The sequence below is a fragment of the Procambarus clarkii genome, chromosome 13 (assembly GCF_040958095.1).
Source record: "Procambarus clarkii isolate CNS0578487 chromosome 13, FALCON_Pclarkii_2.0, whole genome shotgun sequence".
NCBI lineage: Eukaryota > Metazoa > Arthropoda > Malacostraca > Decapoda > Cambaridae > Procambarus > Procambarus clarkii.
Genome location: NC_091162.1, coordinates 25,327,893 through 25,349,895, shown reverse-complemented (window position 1 = coordinate 25,349,895; position 22,003 = coordinate 25,327,893). Strand labels below are relative to the sequence as shown.

Genomic DNA, 22,003 nt, shown 5'->3' with positions numbered 1-22,003 from the left:
TCACAATTTCTGACTCACCACACAACACCATAATAATATACATGCAAATGAAACACATGGAAATGGTACACACTAATCAATGATCATAAATCAAATAGCTTACCCATCATGCATCCACATAAATTTACATATAATAAAATATCACTAGAGAAATTATACATAATTATACAGACCTCAGGGTGTCCACTGACAACCCTACTTCACTGGCCTGCCTACCTCTGCAATGATATAATTAACATGCGGCAACATGGCATTAATCTTGACTCTGAACGATATATATTGAATCGACAGATCAACAATCACTTGTATGGTAGAAATATCTACACTGACCGGTTTACATACTTGAGTCAGTCTACACACAAAATATATCTATATACATTTACATGTGTGGTTCTTTGTATACCCCCACATGTCACAACAGTCACCTTGACGTCAGTACAGACAGCTGCCTCTCAGCTGCTTCCCTCGCCTGGCAGGCGCTATGGGACAACCAACCCGTTCTCGCAAATTCGTAAAGTCAATATTGACTTATTAACTACGTGCATAGGTGATATACTAAACATAATAGATACCCTTAAAAAGATTCATAGAAAACACCGACCTTACCTAACCTTGTTAGTATCTTAAGATAAGCATCTTATTGCTTCGTAATTACAATTATTACTTAACCTATACCTATTATAGGTTAGGTAATAATTGTAATTACGAAGCAATAAGATGCTTATCTTAACATACTAACAAGGTTAGGTAAGGTCGGTGTTTTCTATGAATCTTTTTAAGGGTATCTATTATGTTTAGTATATCACCTATGCACGTAGTTAATAAGTCAATATTGACTTATTAAATTTGCGAGAACGGGTTGGGGACAACGCAGCTGGTATCGGAATTAACATCAGTCCAGAGACACTGCATACATTGCATAATAATGAGTACTCACGTTACCACTTTACATACATTCCCCGGTCACAGCCTCACCTGCAGAAAAACACCTAGCTCGCTCCCACGTGCGTCGACTAGGTGTGGCCCTAGGGAGTGTGGCCAAAGCATGTGTGGCCACCCCATGGCCCTAAGGGGGTGGCCATGAGGAGTGCGAGGCAGTCGTGGCGCCTTGCCTTGGAGGAGGGGGCGCACGGTGTGGCCGGTGTGGCCAGGGTGTAGTCATCGTGTGGCCCCACGGTGTCTGGCCACGGAGTGGTGCGGCACGGGGTAGCCGAGACCTCATGCTGGAGCCTCAGGCGTAGATAACGTGGGTGGAATTTTACTCACACCCACACACACACACACCATGAGCATGGCTCACTCATACACCGGGTGTGATAATGGCGGGTGACACAACATGGTGGACATGGCAAGGTGGAATTTCAAAGTCCAACAGGGCCTGTAATTTCCTGAATATTACATTAGGACCCTCCTGAACACTGGGAGGCCCTGCCCGATTCCACCACTTGCCAGTTATCAAGACAGGATAACACACACCAGATGTGAGCAACACATCTGAGGCTTGCCTGGTGCCTCATGGGTGAGCACTGTCTGCTAGAGTCTTACACAGTTCTTTCCTTACTCCTTGGCACAAGATCACACAAATTGGATCCAGACACGATCCACAGTGGCAGGATTACCGTGCGTGATGGGTAATGAAGATAACACAGCGATAACAGGCGTGGAGGTGGCAGACACGCCACCCCCCCATCTTCCTGGGCATCCAGTCCGCTTGCTCGCCCTCTCTAGACTCCTGATTTGGCGGGCCAGTGAAACTTAAAATGCCTGTCTTTCTCCCCCCCCCACCTTGTCTTAACCAATCAGAACAAAGCCGGCACAGCCTATCGTGCCGCTTCCAATTACAGCCGTTCACGCCTAAACATCACCTCAAGGCTGAGATGCCTAGACGAATCATAGGTGAGATGCCTTGAGGCGTCCTGTGACGTCACAAGGCGGGGGAAGCCTAGGTGAGGGAGGCGACGTTCACCCCCCCCCCTGTCCCCCCACCTCCCATAAAACAGTTGGCTAGTGAGTGCAAGTACCCTTTTATACCACACTCACTCTCACAAGTCCCATTTCTCAGAAAACAGACTAAATTCTGTAACTCTCTACAGAGCAGTCAAAGACTCATGGCTAGTCTTAAACGATGGTACTTAGCATAAGCTTTCATCCAACATCACACAAGTACTGGTAGTTTGAAAACTTCTTGTCTAGAGTGCACCCTACACTCTAGCCTAATCTAGTAAAACTAGCTGAGGGAATTTCCATTCCCTCACAAAAATGCTATAATATATTACTCAGGATGCACTGAATCTTGGCAGCTAATATATATAAGCCAGCATTTAAGTTATATGCATAAATTTTGGAAACATTGTTGCCCATCAGAATACTGTAATATATTTCACAGCAGGCACTGAATTTACATGCATCTCCTATCTGGGAAAGCAATGAACCAAATTTAAGTAGGTCTCACAGTGGGGCAACAGACTGACACTAGTTGAGTATATATAACTCAATTGTCATCAGAACCTGCATGACTAATATGGCCCAAATGTTTGCAATAATCAGCTGTCCACAAATTTCTCAGCCTTTATCATTGTCATGGATCAAATAGTCATCTACCAAATCGTGCAACATCTAACTAATATCGTAGCATTGACTATATCTTCTGTTATTGAATAAATTGCACCATTTCATGCTAAATACAAGATACTTGTCTGTGCATTGGACATAGACATGCAGTCCATGTGGTCTGAGAGCCTTTACAGGTGTTCTTGATAAAACCAACCTCTGCATCCTCCATCTCCCATTCAGAAAGTCTCTTGCTGGGCCACCATGGCTTGCTGTTCTCGCCAACTGTTCCAATGCTATTCACATATATAATACTGTAATCTCCCTTTCATCTGTGTACTGTATTAGTTTAATAGGTCCTGTACTGGTTTTCAACAGTTAACACTGATCTCCAGTCATAACTTTGTCATCGAATGTACATGGAAAAGTATATCCAATAATCTTGACACTGTTTACCCTAAATTTTTCCAGGAATATTTGTTAATGCAGACCTACGCACGCACATTTGGTGAATGTGTCCATTGGTATTTGTCATATTTTCCCACCCAATGAACACTGATCTTGTTCTTTAATGAACATGCTATGCCAAGTCTGCCATATGAGAAAAATCTTTACATACTCCTTCCCTTACTTCAGGTGCATAGTGAGGGACCAGACTACAAGTGTGTTAGCAGCAATGTTAACCCTTTCTTCTCTCCACCTTTGAACTGCTATTTTGTAGTATAATAATTTTTTTTGTTTTTAATCTTTCTTTCCTAGCATGGCACAGACTTATCCATAAGGTAACACAGTATTAATTCTAACTTTCCTAATTGTTTAAAGCTTCATGTTTTGATATAGGTAATATCACCGGGTGTGATGCCTTCAGTTTTGAGTCGTCAATGCTTGTTGCAGTCTAAAATTTCATCTTTGTAAAGGCAACTTTGTATAGTTTCCTTTTTATGGTACTGTATTTTGTTTTCATTATTACAAATTCTGTTCAGTTTAAACTTCTTTACCATCAGTGAGCAGTCTTCCTGAACCACAAATAGATCACTTTGGCTCATATGGTGGGTTTGAACGAGTTGACCAAGGGTGGCTGGTGAAGGACTCGTTGGTACAGCTGCGGCTCTGTAAATCCACCCTTTACAATGATCCTGTGATGCTCTTCAAGAGGAGGTACCAAAATAAGAATGTAAGTATTAGAAGATGTGTGAGAATTTGAATTGAATTCATTATTGACCAAGGTGTGAGGTTATTGTTTCTGGAAAGACCATTTCTCTTATTGTCTGGAACCCCTCTCTAAATTTAACCCTCAAACCGCTAGGGGCCCTAATGGAATTAACACCCACAGGCACAACAAAAAAAAAAATCCAAAAAATTCTTTCGTCTTATAGAAGTGTTCATTTTTGTTCCCTGATCACGGAAAAAATAACAAAAAAATTGTAGGTGGCATATTTTAGCCGCAATAGGGTAGGGAAGTGTGGCAAAAAAGGGGCGTTGGAAGAGCCTTCGCCAGACGAGGTCTACTCCGCCCGAGCTGTCAGACGGCAGTTGCCACAAATATATTATTACCTAATTATTTCAATGTCTCTGATTTTTTTTTAGTTTTTTTGCAGTAATATTATTCCATACAGTGAATTGTGGTATATTTATATAATAAAATGTGTGAACCATCGCTGTACTCAAAAATTATGGTGTGCATACTAGTGATTCAATTATGTTCATAAAACAATAAACAAATAGTTTTGCTGCTGTTACACTATATACTCAGGTTATATATAAGTATCTGCGTGTTTTGTTCACCATAACGAACTACTAAGTTGGTCTTGTGAGTCAAAAAGCAACGAGGAGTGACTGCCACACACCAGCCAGCCACTCCCTCCCTCAACAACACCTCACTCGCCCTCATTCTCCTCCCACAATGCTGTTTTGCATTTATTCACTATACACAGACGTTATATATACGTATTTACATGTTTTGTTCACCATAACTGTACATCTAAGCTTGTATGGTGAGTAAAGGCACAAAGATGTAGCTATTCACACAGTCGGCTGGTGAAGGCCGCCCTCAAGGCCAGACGCACTAATATTTCTCCTCCAACAATATTGTTTGTGGTGTTATTACGCTATATACACACATTATATATAAGTATCTACCTGTTTTATTCCCCATACCTGTACAAATAAGCTGGTATGGTGCCCAAAGACCATAGTGGCCACCAGTAAACATGACAAGTCGTGCAGACCACGCATTTCCCTCACCAAAATGGCGGTTCTCAACCTACTCCTCTTGCTGTTATCTCACACTATAAACACGTTATATACAGGTATAAGTATCTACATTTGTGTTCACCATAGCGAACCACTAAGCTGGTATGGTGAGTGCAGTCAATAAAAGGTGGCCACACAAAGTCAGAAGACAACGCCACCACCCTCCCTCCCACAGCATTACTTCTCCCTCCATGGCGCACAGTGCTAAATATCACCACAATCCTGCAATTATCAGAATCCTGGTCAGTTTTATCACAGTCAGGGGTCTTCTATAATACTATCATCGCTAAATAATAGCAGTATCATATACATTATGGCATTTGTAGGCGATGCTGTGGTCAAAAGCTGAACAACGGGGCTGTGAGCTCGTGCTGCGTGCGCCAGCCTTGGTGGCTTGCTCAATACTGACGCTCAAACACCCAAGAATGTTGGCCTGGATTTTTTTCTAGGTGGCATCTGGCAACTATTGGTCGTGGCTGTACTATAGCTGCCCCTATCCCAGGCGGGGCGTTTAAATTATAGCGCTAGACACGAAAGCATATATAAATGATGTGCGCGGTTTCGGTTTTGTCACTGATATCATATATGTATGATATGCGCGGTTTAAGGGTTAAGGTGTAAAGGCATTGCTGTCAGATGGCATTCACCAGTTTTTTTGTCATTTACAAAAGTAATCCAAAATATGGTTGCAATTGGTTGGAAGTGCCAAGTTTACAACACACAATGAAGAAAGTCATTATGAGTACTGTACAATGTAACTGTTAATTTTGTATTTGTTCAAGCTTGCTTTACTGAAAAGGCAGCTTTTGTTAGGTAATATGCCATGTCTTCTCTTTTTGTGTTATTACTCTCAAATGTTTTATTGCATTAGTGTGATTTTTAGCAGTGGTACAATTGTCTCTTAACCCTTAAACTGCGCAACGCGCCTGCAGGCTCACGTCTGGTTTGCGCAACGCGCCTCCGGGTATTTGTATTTTTCACGTTCCATTCAAAACTCCCGCGGCTACATGGGGTTCACATCAGCTTCCTCAGGGCTCTTGTAAACAGACGCCATCTTTAAAAAAAATCGTGGTCCACATTCCCGGGTGTGGGAGCCTCAGTAGTGTGTGAGCAACCAAGGCTGGCGCTCGCAGCATGAGCGCACAGCACTGCTGTTCAGCATGTGACCACAGCATCGCCTAATAATGCCAAAATATATATATAACTTGTATTATTTAGTTATGATAGTGTTATATTAGAGCCTGAGTGTGATAATGACTGGGTACAATGTTCAAATATCAGTGATTCAATGCTGTTCACGATGTTCACAGCGCTAGCCACAGCACCACAGCATTATTTCGTTCATCTAGGAATCTTCAAATGATTTCTTAGGTTCCTTTTCAAAATAAACGTGTGGTCAATTATTCATTTACAGGAATTAGTGACCAGGATTGTGATAATAGCAGGATTGTGGTTATAATTAGCGTTGTGCGTAGTATTGTGGAAGGAGGAATTTTGATGAGGGAGGGCGATAATTGAGGTAGCCTCATTGTGTGTGTGTGGCTGCCACTCTTGTTTTGCTCACCATACTACATAAGAACATAAGAACATAAGAACAAAGGTAACTGCAGAAGGCCTATTGGCCCATACGAGGCAGCTCCTATTCTATAACCACCCAATCCCACTCATATACTTGTCCAACCCGTGCTTGAAACAATCGAGGGACCCCACCTCCACAATGTTACGCGGCAATTGGTTCCACAAATCAACAACCCTGTTACTGAACCAGTATTTACCCAAGTCTTTCCTAAATCTAAACTTATCCAATTTATACCCATTGTTTCGTGTTCTGTCCTGAGTTGATACTTTTAATACCCTATTAATATCCCCCCGGTTATGTCCATTCATCCACTTGTAAACCTCTATCATGTCACCCCTAACTCTTCGCCTTTCCAGTGAATGCAACTTAAGCTTTGTTAATCTTTCTTCATATGAAAGATTTCTAATTTGGGGAATTAACTTAGTCATCCTACGCTGGACACGTTCAAGTGAATTTATATCCATTCTATAATATGGCGACCAAAACTGAACTGCATAATCTAAATGGGGCCTAACTAGAGCAAGATATAGCTTGAGAACCACACCAGGTGTCTTGTTACTAACGCTGCGATTAATAAATCCAAGTGTCCGATTTGCCTTATTACGAACATTTATGCATTGATCCTTTTGTTTTAAATTCTTACTAATCATAACTCCCAGATCCCTTTCGCAATCCGACTTCGCAATCACAACACCATCTAGCTCGTATCTTGTAACTCTATCATCATTACCTAACCTCAGAACTTTACATTTATCAGCATTAAACTGCATCTGCCAATCCTTTGACCATTTCAAAACCCTATCTAGATCAACTTGAAGTGATAGTGAGTCCTCCTCCGAATTAATTTCCCTACCGATTTTCGTATCATCGGCAAATTTGCAAATGTTGCTACTCAAACCTGAATCTAAATCATTTATATATATTATAAACAACAGAGGTCCCAGGACAGAGCCTTGAGGCACTCCACTTACAACATTTTCCCACTCTGACTTGATTCCATTTATACTAACTCTCTGTTTCCTTTGGTATAGCCATGCCCTAATCCAGCTTAATATAGCACCCCCAATACCATGAGACTCTATCTTTTTAATCAGTCTTTCATGTGGCACTGTATCAAAAGCTTTGCTAAAGTCAAGGTATACAACATCGCAATCCTTACCACTATCAACTGCCTCAACAATGCTAGAATAAAAAGATAACAAATTTGTTAAACATGAACGGCCATTTATAAAACCATGTTGCGACTCAATTATTAATTTATGTTTTTCAAGATGAAGACGAATTTTATTTGCTATTATAGATTCGAGTAACTTTCCCACAATAGACGTTAGGCTAATTGGTCGATAGTTAGACGCAAGTGATCTATCTCCTTTCTTAAAAACTGGTATCACATTAGCAACTTTCCAAAACTCTGGCACTCTGCCTGACTCTATTGATTTATAAAATATGGTTGACAGTGGGTCACAAAGCTCCTCTTTGCATTCTTTAAGCACCCTGGCAAACACTTCATCCGGCCCTGGGGATTTGTTTGGTTTGAGTTTTACTATTTGTTTAAGAACATCCTCCCTGGTAACTGCTAAACTCGTCAACCTGTCCTCGTCCCCACCCACATAGACTTGTTCGGCTGAAGGCATATTGTTAAGTTCCTCTTTAGTAAATACAGATACAAAATATTTATTAAAAATACTACTCATCTCTTCATCACTATCTGTTATTTGACCTGTCTCAGTTTTTAATGGACCTATCCTTTCCCTAGTCTTAGTACGATATAACTGAAAAAACCCTTTAGGATTTGTCTTTGCTTGCCCTGCTATGCGAACTTCATAGTTTCTTTTTGCTTTCCTTATCTCTTTTTTAACATTTCTAACCAGTTGTATGAATTCCTGTTCTAAAGTGACCTCCCCATTTTTAATCCTTTTGTACCAAGCTCTCTTTTTACCTATAAGGTTCTTCAAATTCTTTGTTATCCACTTTGGGTCATTAGTATTCGATCTATTCAATTTGTATGGTATACTACGTTCCTGTGCTTTGTTTAGAATATTCTTAAATAAGTTATATATTGAATCCACATCGAAATCCCCATTTAAGTCACCTATCGCTGGGTTCATGTCTCGCTCCAAGACCGGCCCACACCCCATACCCAAGACTTTCCAATCAATTTGACCCAAAAAATTTCTTAGGCTATTAAAATCAGCTTTTCGAAAATCTGGCACTTTAACAGAATTTTCTCCTACTGGTCTATTCCATTCTATGCTAAATCTGATTTCTTTGTGATCACTGCTCCCTAGCTCACTCCCTATTTCGATGTCATTAATTTGCGTTTCCCTGTTAGTTAACACTAAATCTAAAATATTATTTTCCCGTGTTGGTTCCTTAATGTGTTGCGTAAGAAAGCAATCGTCAATTAATTCTAGAAAATCTTCTGCTTCACTATTCCCTGTTTTGTTCAACCAGTTTATTCCGCTAAAATTAAATTCACCCATGACATAAATACTGTTAGATCTAGATGCTCTAGATATTTCATCCCATAGATGCTTTGCTTCCATTCTGTCTAAATTTGGTGGCCTATATATTACTCCTATTATAATATTATTAGCTTTTTCGTTTAATTCAATCCAAATAGTTTCTGTGTGTGGCTCTGTTTTGATTCCCTCTTTGAGACTACATTTCAAATTGTCCCTAACATATATGGCTACTCCACCTCCTCGTCTAATATATCTATCTGTGTGAAATAGTTTAAATCCATATATTTGATATTCAGCTAATAGTTCTCTATTTTCTACATTCATCCACGTTTCGGTAAGTGCAATAATATCTATTTTTTTCTGTGCAGACAAGAGCATTTAATTCGTTAATTTTATTTCTTAGACTTCTACTGTTAGTGTAATATACCCTAAGTGAATTGTTTTTTTGCGGACCTTCTCTTTCCCTGATCATTTTGCCAATTCCTTTCTCCCACAAACACATACTTTTATTACCTCCTTCCTCCAAATCAATTCCCATACCTCTATCTACTAACAGTTTAAACCCAAACAAACACCTCTAACCACTTCTTCTAACGAGTTCGCAACAGCAACAACCCCAGCTCTCGATAGATGCACCCCATCACGAGCATACATTTCATTTCTTCCATAGAAGTGTTCCCAGTTGTCTATGAAAGATATTGCATTTGATTTGCAATATCTTTCCAGCCGGCAATTGACACCAAGTGCCCTCGATATCCATTCATTTCCCACTCCCTTTCTTGGAAGAATGCCACATATGATCGGGATTCCTCCCTTGCTCCTAACTAACTCTATGGCTGTTTTATACCTCTGAATCAGTTCCTCACTCCTAACTCGACCAACATCATTTCCTCCCACGCTAATGCAAATAATGGGATTGTTCCCATTACCAGCCATAATATCATTCATGTTGTTTATAATATCACCAATGCCAGCTCCGGGATAGCAAACCCTTAACCTGTTCCCCCTATCTCTAGCACAAAACGTTCTATCCAAATACCTTATCTGGGAATCTCCCACAACTAATGTTTGCTTAGGTACTTCCTTTACTTTCTGAGGGGCCTGCGCTTCCTTTCTCTTCGTTGCTTTCCCTTTTGCGCGATCCACAGTCTCTCCACAGCACTCGTCCTCCAAAACGTCAAATGAATTAGAAGTTGCTATGGCGTTTGAAGGCGGCTTTATCAAAGTCTTCTTAAGGCCCCTGTCTTTCACAACTCTCCAAGACGAGGTCCCTTTACTGCTGGTCTCCTCCTTCATTACTTCTCGTTGTTCTTTCAGCTGACGCACCTCCTCCCGCAGAAAGTCCAACTCTGTCCTCAGGGCTCCCACTAGAGTCACCAGGTCCTTAACTACAACTTCCATATTGCAATGATAATATAACATTACTAGCTTGGTGGTTCGCTATGGGCAACACATATGTACATGGGTATATATAGTGTGTGTATATAGTGTAAGAACAGCAACAGGAGAATGTTGAGAGGAGCTATTTCGGTGAGGGAGGTGACGTAATCGTAGCGTCGTCTGCTGTGTGATTTTTCATGCAGTGTATGGTGGCCACTGTACTGTTTGGACACAATACCGGCTTACTTCCATAGTTCTGGTAAATAAAACATGTAGATAGGTATATAGAACATGTGTAATAAGAACTATAATAATATGGTGGGAGGAACAATGTTGGCGAGTAAGATGTTGGAGTGAGTGAGACTGGCTGGGTGAGGCTGCTCTCACTCGAGGTGTTCTGAATGTGTTCATGGTCAAATGCTCCTATTGGCCCATACGAGGCAGCTGCTATTGGCCCATACGAGGCAGCTGCTATTGGCCCATACGAGGCAGCTGCTATTGGCCCATACGAGGCAGCTGCTATTGGCCCATACGAGGCAGCTGCTATTGGCCCATACAAGGCAGCTGCTATTGGCCCATACGCGGCAGCTGCTATTGGCCCATACGAGGCAGCTGCTATTGGCCCATACGAGGCAGCTGCTATTGGCCCATACGGGGCAGCTGCTATTGGCCCATACGAGGCACCTGCTATTGGCCCATACGAGGCAGCTGCTATTGGCCCATACGGGGCACCTGCTATTGGCCCATACGGGGCAGCTGCTATTGGCCATACGGGGCAGCTGCTATTTGCCCATACGAGGCAGCTGCTATTGGCCCATACGAGGGCAGCTGCTATTGGCCCATACGAGGCAGCTGCTATTGGCCCATACGAGGCAGCTGCTATTGGCCCTTACGAGGCAGCTGCTATTGGCCCATACGAGGCAGCTGCTATTGGCCCATACGAGGCAGCTGCTGTTGGCCCATACGGGGCAGCTGCTGTTGGCCCATACGAGGCAGCTGATATTGGCCCATACGAGGCAGCTGCTATTGGCCCATATGAAGCAGCTGCTACGCGGTGTTCTGAATGTGTTGATGGTGAATGTATATAGTGTGTGACAGTGTATAGTGTGTAAATAGATTGTATATATACACAAATTAGCATGATACATAGTAAATATGTGCTGCATATGTGCGCCCAAGTTTCATGCACGTAACACAGTGTCTACGGACAGTACGGATGTTGTACTGCGATATTATAGTGTACGTGTTCATTATACATTGGATTGGCACATAAAAACAATGAAAATGTATTTGGAAAGGTGCGCAAAAATGAACGAAAATATATTTGCGGCAACTCGCGCACCCCGCCCCGAGCGCCCCACCGCCCCCGAGAGCTTACGGCACGGGCGCACGGGGAATGATGACGTCACGCCCCAACTTCCGGACCCCATAGCAGCCAAAGTAAGTACAATTTCGATTTTTTTTTTACATACCCATACTGAGGGAAGGGTTTTTGACACTTTAAAAAGAAAAAAGAATTTTTTCCAGAGAATTTATTTCCTGCGCACTGTGGGGGTGTCACATTTGGAGGCAACGCAGTTAAGGGGTTAAGAGCTTGTACTACCATGTGCAAGCCTGTCCTGGGTACTTATTATGTCTGATGATAATAATAAACGATAATAATACAAATTACAAGAAGAGATCAGAGATGTGCTATGAAGGCAGACTAAAGTTGTACATTTTACTTTTATAAGACTTTCACAAGGAAAAGCAACCAGAATGTTGGCAAAACAAAACATGTCGCTGCATAATTCAAGAACCATACCTCAGCCTCAAACCAGCCTAATGAATATAAATTGAACTAATGAACTCCTGAAGAATGTAAACAAACTATTGAAAATTTGTGAAACTAGCACGAGCTAGCCACCCCCCCCTCCCCTGATGGTGGAGGCAGACTATGTTAGCTGGCTGCTCCACCACCAGTTATGATGGAAACTACCCCGACACCCTGACGGAGACCGGGTGTCAGGGCGCCACCGGGTCTCGCCCTAAAATTTGTATCTCGTTAACAGAACGCAATTTTTCTGGGGAAGTCCCTTGTGTCTTCCTGAAGCTATCTACCCACAGAGAAGAAGAAAAGGGCTCTTACTGTATCAGGAGGATGCACTGCAGATATCAAGATGAAGAGGAGACCAACATCCACGACACTTGACCCAAGCCAATTGAGGACCGGGAATGTTCACAAGATACCGTGGTGCCAAACCCCCTGCGCCTGAATATTGGCCCATGTCTTGTTGGCAAAAACAACAGTGTGGCATGTTTGTGCACAATATGGACATGAGGGTAGACAACAGGGTGGCTAGATTTAATGACACTGTGGATGACTTGAACAATAGAGAGCCATGGAACAGGCAACTGGGGAAACTGGGTCAACTTAAAAGGATTACACAAACAGAAACAGTGGCAGAAAGATAGCAGCACAAAGCCGACAAAGCACATTGTGCCCCCCCCCTCCCCCCGGCCAAACTGACCAAGCTTCCCGACCAAGGAATCCCTCCAGAAGCCAACCGATTCAATCTTCCGCCAGAAAAGGTGGCAGCTGCAAAAGAACAAAATGCCCACCAGGGCCAAAGGCATAAAAACCCAAGCCTCACAGGAGAGCATGAAGCTTACCCACCCGACAACCAGAAGCTAGAGAAAGCATCAATAATTTTTAAAAACATTCCCGGAGACCGAAGGTGCCACGGTAAACTGAGTGGATGAAAAAAAAAACTGTCAAGGAACCAGGCAGGCTCAGGTGGGTTCATGAGTGGGCTGGAGGTGAAACAATGCTCAAGAACAGTTGCAAAATGGGGCCAAAGAGGTATGAACCCTGAAGGCAAGCTGGAGCGGCTTCGCCAACGCCACACGATAAGAGGTGACAGTATTCAGCATAAGATGCCAAGAAAGAAACGACAGAACATCCCATTTTGAAACTGAAGAACGATGATGAAGTGACAGAAAACAGTGGAAGGTATGCCAAGATACCTCCTACTGTCACCATGAAGAAGACTGCAGGTGTTCCACCTACAGTTTTCTTCACGGCAACAGTATGAGGTTCAAAACCATACCACAGCTTTTGAGGCTGTGGTATAGTTCTGAACCAAGCAATGGTATAGTTTTGAACCAAGCAGTGGTCTGTTTTGTTTTGCTGTCTTTCTGGGGGAGAAATTTTTCATAATGCCACTGCTTGCTGCACCCCTGAGGAGGCTAGGTTTTGACTCGTGTCCCTGGTAGGCCAATAAGAACTTTGCACCTGATGGCACCTAGTAGTCTGGTACTTTATCACTACAGTAGCTCCAGGGAGTGCAAGGGGCTTCCCCCAGAAATTACATGAGTGTGCATGTGGAATTAAATTTGTAAGTGAATGTATTTTTCTAGTGCCTGGAGTAAAACCTTATTGGCTTAATATCCAAACAACACATCGGAAAATGAAGAAATGATGACGTTGTGGTCTGTACTGGACTACTATTTTCTGATGTATCTATTAGATATCATATCTCGAGTCATGCTGTTGTGACTCGGTCACAACGGCTTGTCCCTCAGGAGGTTGCCAACACCTTTAAGACTGCCAAGGTCAATCTTGAAGGTGTACTGAGAATTATCCTCCAATTTATAAGGCAGCAATTTAATAGCATATTGATAGTGAGGAACACAGTTTCTGACAATGATGTAGTGAAACATTAAGAAGAGAATGATTTAATAGCAGTTAACAATTTGCATGTAAGGGCAGTGATAAAGCCCTTACAGGTTGAGACTTCACTGGATACTAAAGTAAACTTTTCTTGGTGTTATTAGTGGTAGTAAAAGTAACATTTGTTACTTTTGTTATTAGCATTTATTATTCTCAGTGCTGGAAACTCATTCTTTACAACTGTTACTCTATAACATGTTGGAAGGCAAGTAAATAAACTGTGTTATATACCTTACAGATATACCTTGTTACATTCCATGTCACCCTACATGGAATGTAACAAGTAATTTCTTTAGTAAAATTTGATAGAGCAAGATAACAGATTGGAGTGGTAGTGGTGTGAAATGTTTAATAGTAAGTAATATTGTTTTTGTAGGTGAGAGTAAAAGTGACACCAATTGACCTAAACATCAGTCCCCTTGAACCTCACATGGGAGGAATAGAAGAGAGTACAGACTTTGACATTTCCAGTCTACATATCAACACAAGACCTACTTGGCCTGTCACGGAAGTTGCCGTAAGTCTGCCTATTTTTCTTTGTATTTACTCACTAGGCTGGGGAAGGTGTTGCACTAGCCAAGTTGCATAAAGGGATAACACTATATAACAGGCCAGAAGCATCTACAATACAATATAACATTGATTAAATTTCTAGTGGAATATTTTTGGATTTCATGGGAAATGCATGTGATCCATCTAGAGTCAGTCTTTTGGCCTCTGCTGTTACTGATTTCTGAAAATAGCATGGCTGAGGGGATGAATTTCTGCATGTCAATGTTTGCAGAGGATATGAGCTAACAACTGTTACAGTTGTGAATGGTTTAGTACTTGAAGAGAACATAGATAGCTGAAGGAGTGAACAGATAAATGGCTGCTAAAATTCATTTCACCTAAGTGTAGGGTGATGATGGGGAGAGAACAGAAACCAGAAGGGTATTAGCAGATTATTACTCAGAAATCACAATAGCATGATGCATAAAATGAATAAATCCACAAGGGCCTTGATGAGAGTTTGAACCTACTTCTGAGAGGAAGAGGTATGAAGCCTAACACCCTGGTTTCTCTCTCGGAGAGACTGCAGGATCCGTGTGAGGTCGGTAGAACTCCCGGTTGCAATTCTTTTAACCATATTGTGCCACAGTCGATTAAGGTGCGTCTGGGATCCTCTCTGATGTAAGTTTGAACCCTCATCACGGCCCTTGTGAATTTGTTCATAAGCAGATTATTTTACTGATACGGGTAGATAATATTAATTCAACATTAATACAGTACTGTGAGTACATATAGATAAGATAATGGAGCAGATGCAAATCTGGTAAACAAAGTACAGTATTGGTGTTAAATCTGTAGCTACCGATTTCATAACCTTGTGATATTCCTCGATACCCCATGGAAAAACCAACTGATTGTTAACATTTTCTGTAAGTCAACAGCATATAGTGACCCCCCCCAAAAAAAAAAAAAAAAAAAAATTGGTTTGCAGCAAATTTAAAATGAAAAATTTCTGCACTTATTTTTTTTTGTCACGAGAATATAATGTAGTAGTAAAGAACCAATTTAAACTTGTTTTTCTGTAATAGTTTAAAATGATTTCTCATAAATGAACTCCCCAGAATTACTAAAACAAAATTAAATCCCAAGACTAGCAGCCTCTGATGCCTGAAAGTACAATCTCGAGCACTGTCTGACACCTGAGTGACTGGATATCAAATTCTTCCAATTCCAAAAGGGCTAAATCATTAAAAATTCTTATCTTGTAATACAGCACCTCACTCTTGCTAGATTTAGTCTGTCTTCTGTATATGCAAAGCTCTTTTCTGAGGAAGGTGCTTAGCTGTACCTTAGGTACTCTTCTATCTGATACCTGTATATGTATTAAACAAGTAGATCTTTATTGAAAGGCATTCTTCAATGTTATAGCCAAGTGCACTAAATTGGGGTACCATGCAATTTGACCTGAAGCATGAAAGTATCAAACAACTCTTCAGGAGTTTTAAGGTGTGAGTAGTATTGTGAATGCATGTATGAGTAGATTCAGTGCATTCTGAATTGTCATGTAGTAATAGTGATGATGGGGTGCATACAGAACTCGCTGGACAGTTGTATGGTTGTTCGAGCTCTCGTCCTTAGACACGTTGATCGTGGTGGATAAAAATAATCACTTTTATTTAATGTACACATCATCCAAAAATGATAAAGCCTAAAGCTGCTATAGATGGTAGTACAAAATATGGACTGTGGTACACACACACGCACGCACACAGTTTTGTACAAGTAATTTTCCAGATGTCCTGAGTAAGAAGGCAACAACCACCCATAATTTGTCTTAGGCCTAGTATAATATACTGTACAGTACTGTGTGTGTGTGTAATTACCTAAGTGTAGTTACATTATGAGAGCTATGCTCGTGGTGTCCCGTCTTCCTAGTACTCTTTGTCATATAACGTAAAATTAATTCTCAGGAGAATTTTTATTTTCAAGAAAATCCTTCATTCGTTATATCATCGTGTCTTCGGTGGCGGTGTCATTACTTGACACCGCTGCTGCCACCGCAAAACTGTGTAAACTTTGTTTCTGCCTCTGCCGGTAATCGAACCTGGGTCCTTAGGACTACGACCTCCGAGCAGTGTCTTTTCGCTCACGGGGACGTGTGTGTGTGTGTGTGTGTATATATATGCATATATATATGCATATATGTATATATGTATGTATATATGTATGTATATATGTATGTATATATATATGTATGTATATATATATGTATGTATATATGTATATATATATGTATGTATGTATGTATATATGTATATATGTATTGTGACGATAATCTCTTTCAAGAGAGATTGAGCCTGCTCTTCCCTACAAAGTACGTAACAACAAAAGATAATATAGAAGATACGTTCACCAAATATCTCCTAAACGTTTTGCCCAGAGAGCAAAACGTATCCAGCACACCGGCACACCTGCTACCCGCCACCGTAAACCGGCAAACTGCTTGTCCATTGCCTGCCTGTCGCTGATTGGATATATATATATAATATATATATATATATATATATATATATATATATATATATATATATATATATATATGCAAACAAGCCTGAATGGTCCCCAGGACTATATACAACTGAGGTGATTTGAGGTGATTTGATAAAATGCTATGCCCAAGATTACCATCCGAGTGCCGGCGGGGAAGTGGTTCATTTAGCCTCGGCTATCACTTCCTTATGTCCGGTCGTGATGGTCAAGCGGATTAAGGCGTCCCTGTACATACCAGTTGTGGGAGTATGGGTTCGAGTCACTTCTGGGGTGTGAGTTTTCAGTTATATATATATATATATATATATGTATATATATATATATGTATATATATATATATGTATATATATATATATGTATATATATATATATGTATATATATATATATGTATATATATATATATGTATATATATATATATATATGTATATATATATATATGTATATATATATATGTCGTACCTAATAGCCAGAACGCACTTCTCAGCCTACTATTCAAGGCCCGATTTGCCTAATAAGCCAAGTTTTCATGAATTAATGTTTTTTCGTCTACCTAACCTACCTAACCTAACCTAACCTAGCTTTTCTGTGGGGAGCCCCTACGGCTCCCTGGAGCTTATCGGGCTAATGTGTGTTATGTTAGACCGGGACATTAGCTAAGGAGTTCAGACCTACCAGGGACCAGCGCCAGAACCTGGCCCCTTCAGAGAGGTTTCAGGGAGCAATGGCCCTGGAAAACCCCATATGGTTGGGGGTTTTCCTTATCTGCCATCGACCGGGGTTAGGCACCCAGAAAGGTAGGCGTAACAAAACAAACCCCACATGGTAAGAAACTACAACAAAAACCGAACAGAGAGGTAGAAAACTCCCTACAATCCCAAGGAAACAAGCAAACAAGCAAACATCACACTTTACTGCCGCGCCAATCGTCCGCGCAGCCCTCCCCACCCCGGGAGGGGGAGGGGGGAGCCCCGGACCTACCGCGCCGGCTGCCAAGCTTCAGTTCGTTCGCTAATGTCAACCGGGATTGACGCTTCTCTGGCCTCAGTTTCCTAGGCGGTGTTTGCCTTGTGTGGCGTTCACTGCCGTGTGTTGTGGTGTGCGGTGGCCAGGAGTACTTCATCAGTGCCAGGGCTGCATGTGCTTAGTGGCTGACTTCCCTAAGCGCCCTGTGAGTACTGCCCTTGCGTTACAGGGTTATCTTCCCTGGGGCGTTCGGGAACCATTCCCGTAGAGGTTCTTGCTGCTCGGCATTTGCCTCGCCCTTGGGGCCAGCTGGGGCTTGGGGCCCTTGTTTGGCCCTGGGTAGGGATTGGTATTGTGCTGGTTAGGGCGTCAAGGTGTTGCGCAGCCTGCCACCTAAGCGGCGGCCGGTTTCTGTTGCCTCTGGAGACGGTGTACTTTTGCGGGGTTTTTCTTTTGTTTTTCATATTCTTGCCTGGTGGGGGTCTGCCTAAGGTGGTTATAGTTCCACTGGTAGTGTTTGGCGGCCTCTGCTAGGCCCCCGTGCTTGTACACGTCTCGGGGGTTTTCAGTGCTATAATCTACCCTCTTGTTATGTTTGGGTTTCTTAACCGGTTAGGTACACCTTGCCCGGGCTTCCCGTAGTTGTTACCCTACGGGCCCTGGAAACCCGTCTGGGCTCGGGGGACCATTGAATGTGTCTTCCGGGTTCAACCCGTCTTGTACGGGATCGTTGGTTGCTGTTCCCTTGTCTCCGGGTGACAGTCGCCATTTTTACCTCCGTCATGCTGCCTGTTGGGTCACTGACACCTTGACCCGGAGTCTTGCGAGTGATTCTCTGCTTGTTCTCCAGTACTCTCCTGATGTTATTACTGTTCAGAGTACAGGCGGCATCCGTGTTGCAAGCTAGGTTAGGTTGCTGCAACATGCTAGGTTGGTTTCCCACTCGAATGCCCCGTGGCCGCCCCGTTTGGTTAGGTGCTGCTCGCCCCTTTCTCTCCATGTTCCCGGCTCCGGACCGTCTGCGTGTTTCTGGGTCGGGGCGGGGTTCAGTTGCGGCAGAGACTCGGGCGGTTTTCGGGGGATGCCCCGTTCGGGTTGGGGACGGAGGTTTGAGCCTGTGCCTCCTGCCAAGGCTCTGGGTCTTACCAGCGGCCCTTTCTTGTTGCCTTTCCCATGGGCTCTTGCTTTTCTTTCAGGGCGGAGGGCTTGGAGGCCGGCTCTGCCCCGGGGCCTCTGTTGTTGGTTCCCGGGGCTGTGGGGGATGCCTACTAGCAGTTCTGGGGCGGTTTTGCCCTTCAGGGGTTTTTCTGCTGTTGGGCGTCGTTTTTCGCCCTTCCAGTCTGCTAGCTTCCCACATTTGCTGGCGTGTTTTTGTGTATTAAGCGTCAGTCACAGCCCCTTCTGGCGGCCATTTTCGTCTGCCGGTTTCCCGGCGTGGCCACCAGGGCGGCGTTGCGGTTTGTTTACATGCGTCTGGGTGTGCGAGCGAGCGTCTCTGGTGAGTTTTCAAAAAATTTGCAGGGTTTTTGTTCTCCTGTTGTCGTTTCTTTGTTTTCTGGTGTTTTCTTGCCGTTGCCTGTTCCTCTGGGAACGTTTGGGTGTTGATTTTGGGTCTGAGCCTCTGGGTTTAGGCTCAGTGCCCCTGGCTGGTATGCTTGCTCCCACACCTTGCCCCTCGGTTTTCGGTCTGTTGGGACCGTTTTCCCAGGGCGTTCTGCTGGGGTCTGTGCTTTGCCTTTTAGTGGTGTTCTCCGCCGGCAAATGTGGTGGTTTGGGCTCCCCCTGGTTCGATTCTGGGTTCCTTTGGGTTCCTTGGTTTCGTTCTGGAGGTTTCTTCCTCTTGGGCCCCCTTTTGTGGGTTCAGGGGACTTTGTTTCCTCGTGTGACCCGGTTCTGCCTTTTGGGGTTCCGGGGTCTTCCTGGCTTGCAGACTGAGCTTTTTGGGTCTTGGCACATGTTGTGGTTGTGCTGGGACTTTGTGGTTTTGCTGTCGAGGTGGGCCTTTTGATGCAGTTTTGTGCCTTCTTTGCCTGGCCGGCGTAGTGCTCTTTGCCACTAGTCGGCGGCTTGTGCTTTTACAATATATGTCCTCACCTAGTTGTGCTTGTGGGGGTTGAGCTCTGGCTCCTTGGTCCTGCCTCTCAACCGTCCGTCAACAGGTGTATCGGTTCCTGTGCCTCTTGGGCTCTGTCATGTCTACATGTGACATTGTATGGGGGTCAGCCTCGTTACTTGTGTGAGGAGTCGCCACATTACTTCTTAGTGCTTTCCCGTTCCCATTCCGACACTCAAAAAAAAAAAAAAAAAAAAAAAAAAAAAAAAAAAAAAAACTAATTCTATCTGTGGCTCTTTTGGGTACTCAGTTTCCACCTGTGTCCCCTAGTGCGTGTGCCCCTTGTGTTACATATCCTGTCCTTCTCAACCCTGTCGATTCCCTTGGGTATCTTGTATGTGGTGATCAGGTCTCCCCTCACTTCCTCTTCCAGCGAAGTGTGGTTTCATTCCCGTAGTCTCTCCTCATGACTTCGGTAGTGTACTTTTTCTTTCTGAAGGGGTTCTGTTCCCTTCTCTGTTGACTGGGCGCTGGGGGAGCAGCTTGCTCTGTTGCCTCTCGCTTGGTCCCGCTGTTGGTGGGCGCTTTGGGTTGTCTTCCGGCCTCTGCTGGCGTAGGAGGACGGCTTCTCCCCCTTGGGGGGGGTTCAGAGCTGGCGGGGTGGGCTTCTTCCCTGCGCTTCGTCATTTCCTCTTTGTGGGTGCGTGGGGCGTGGTCGATCCGCCCCATCCTTCTGGGCTTCCCGTCTGCTCTTTGCAGTCATGAGTTTTTCCCGTCTGCTCTTTGCAGTCATGAGCTTTTCCAGTCTGCAGTTCTTCTGGACTACTTCCGTCTGCGCCCTGGATCCTCTGCCCTGCTCGGAGGACTGTTGTCTCCTGTTCGGATTCTGTTAGGGCCGGGTGCATGGATGGTGGACCTGGACCTCCAGGTCACTTCTTGGCACGTTCCTCTCCAGTTTTTCTGGGGCTAGCACGGTTGGTGATTACCTATGTGTACTTACCTAAGTGTAGTTACAGGATGAGAGCTACTCTCGTGGTGTCCCGTCTTCCCAGCACTCTTTGTCATATAATGCTTTGATTATAATTGTCATATGTCATATAATGATTGTCATGTGTCATAATATGTCTTCTTATGATTGTCATACAATGCTTTGGTGGTGGGGCTTCAGGTTTGCTGTTTTTATTGCATTCCCTATTTTGTGAAGGGCACTTTGTATACTCTTTGCATCTTTACCGGATCTTAGTGCCCTGTCTGCGTCTGAGATTCGGTGTCTGGCCTACCTCGACGACTGGCTGGAGTGGGCTCCCAGTCAGTCCGCTTGTCTGCTCGCCAGGGGATGGTTCTTTCCAGATCGCTGGGTTTGGTTTCCTGGTGATCTGGAGGTTTTACCTTCTGTTTCCGTCCCGGGTTCGGACCTGGGCCTTGTTTCAGGCTCTTGGGCCCCTTATTGTCTTCCCTCCAGAAGTGTTACTGTGGCTGTGGTCCCGCCTTTGGCTGTTCAGGAGGGGTCCCGGGTTGCTCAGCGGTTGCTTGGGCGGTTGTGCGGGAGTTTGCACTTTGGCGTGCTTGTCTGCCCGCGGAGTCGGGTTTGGCTCCGGCGTCGGTTGGTTTCCTACGGAGACTCCACTTCCGCCTCTTTGCATTCCTTGGGTTCCTCTGGGGATCTGGTGTTGGTGCTGCGTCACCAGCTTCCTCTTTGGGGTTTTCGGGGTTCCGTGCCTTGGCGGCTCCCCGAGCCTTCGCTCGATGTGTTCACGGACGGGTCGTCTCTCGGCTGGGGCTTTGTGACCAGTGCTCACCAGGTCGGCCGAGGTTGATGGAGTCTGTCTGTCCGTCGGGCTCACAGCCCGGTTCAGGTGTTCATGGCTGTCTGGTTTGCGCTTCGGAGGGTTTGGGTCACTAGGTACTCTACCATTCAGCTCTGTTTGGACTGTTCTCTGGTGGTTCTTGCCGGAACCACAGGGGGTTTGGTTAACCGTGTGGTTCGTGTCCGGGGTGTGTCCT

At 43.8% G+C, this 22,003-nt stretch overlaps 1 protein-coding gene across 2 annotated transcripts in view; it reads left to right on the top strand.

Annotated features, from left to right (window-relative positions):
* The window catches only part of LOC123757268 (glycerophosphocholine phosphodiesterase GPCPD1), a 182,842-nt gene that overhangs the window by 44,030 nt on the left and 116,809 nt on the right, over positions 1-22,003 (top strand). For both annotated transcript variants that reach the window (XM_069323819.1, XM_045740805.2), the window contains exons 5-6: positions 3,555-3,724; positions 14,316-14,456. In XM_069323819.1, coding sequence (XP_069179920.1) covers positions 3,555-3,724; positions 14,316-14,456 — 311 coding nt within the window. The remainder of the gene's footprint in view (positions 1-3,554; positions 3,725-14,315; positions 14,457-22,003) is intronic.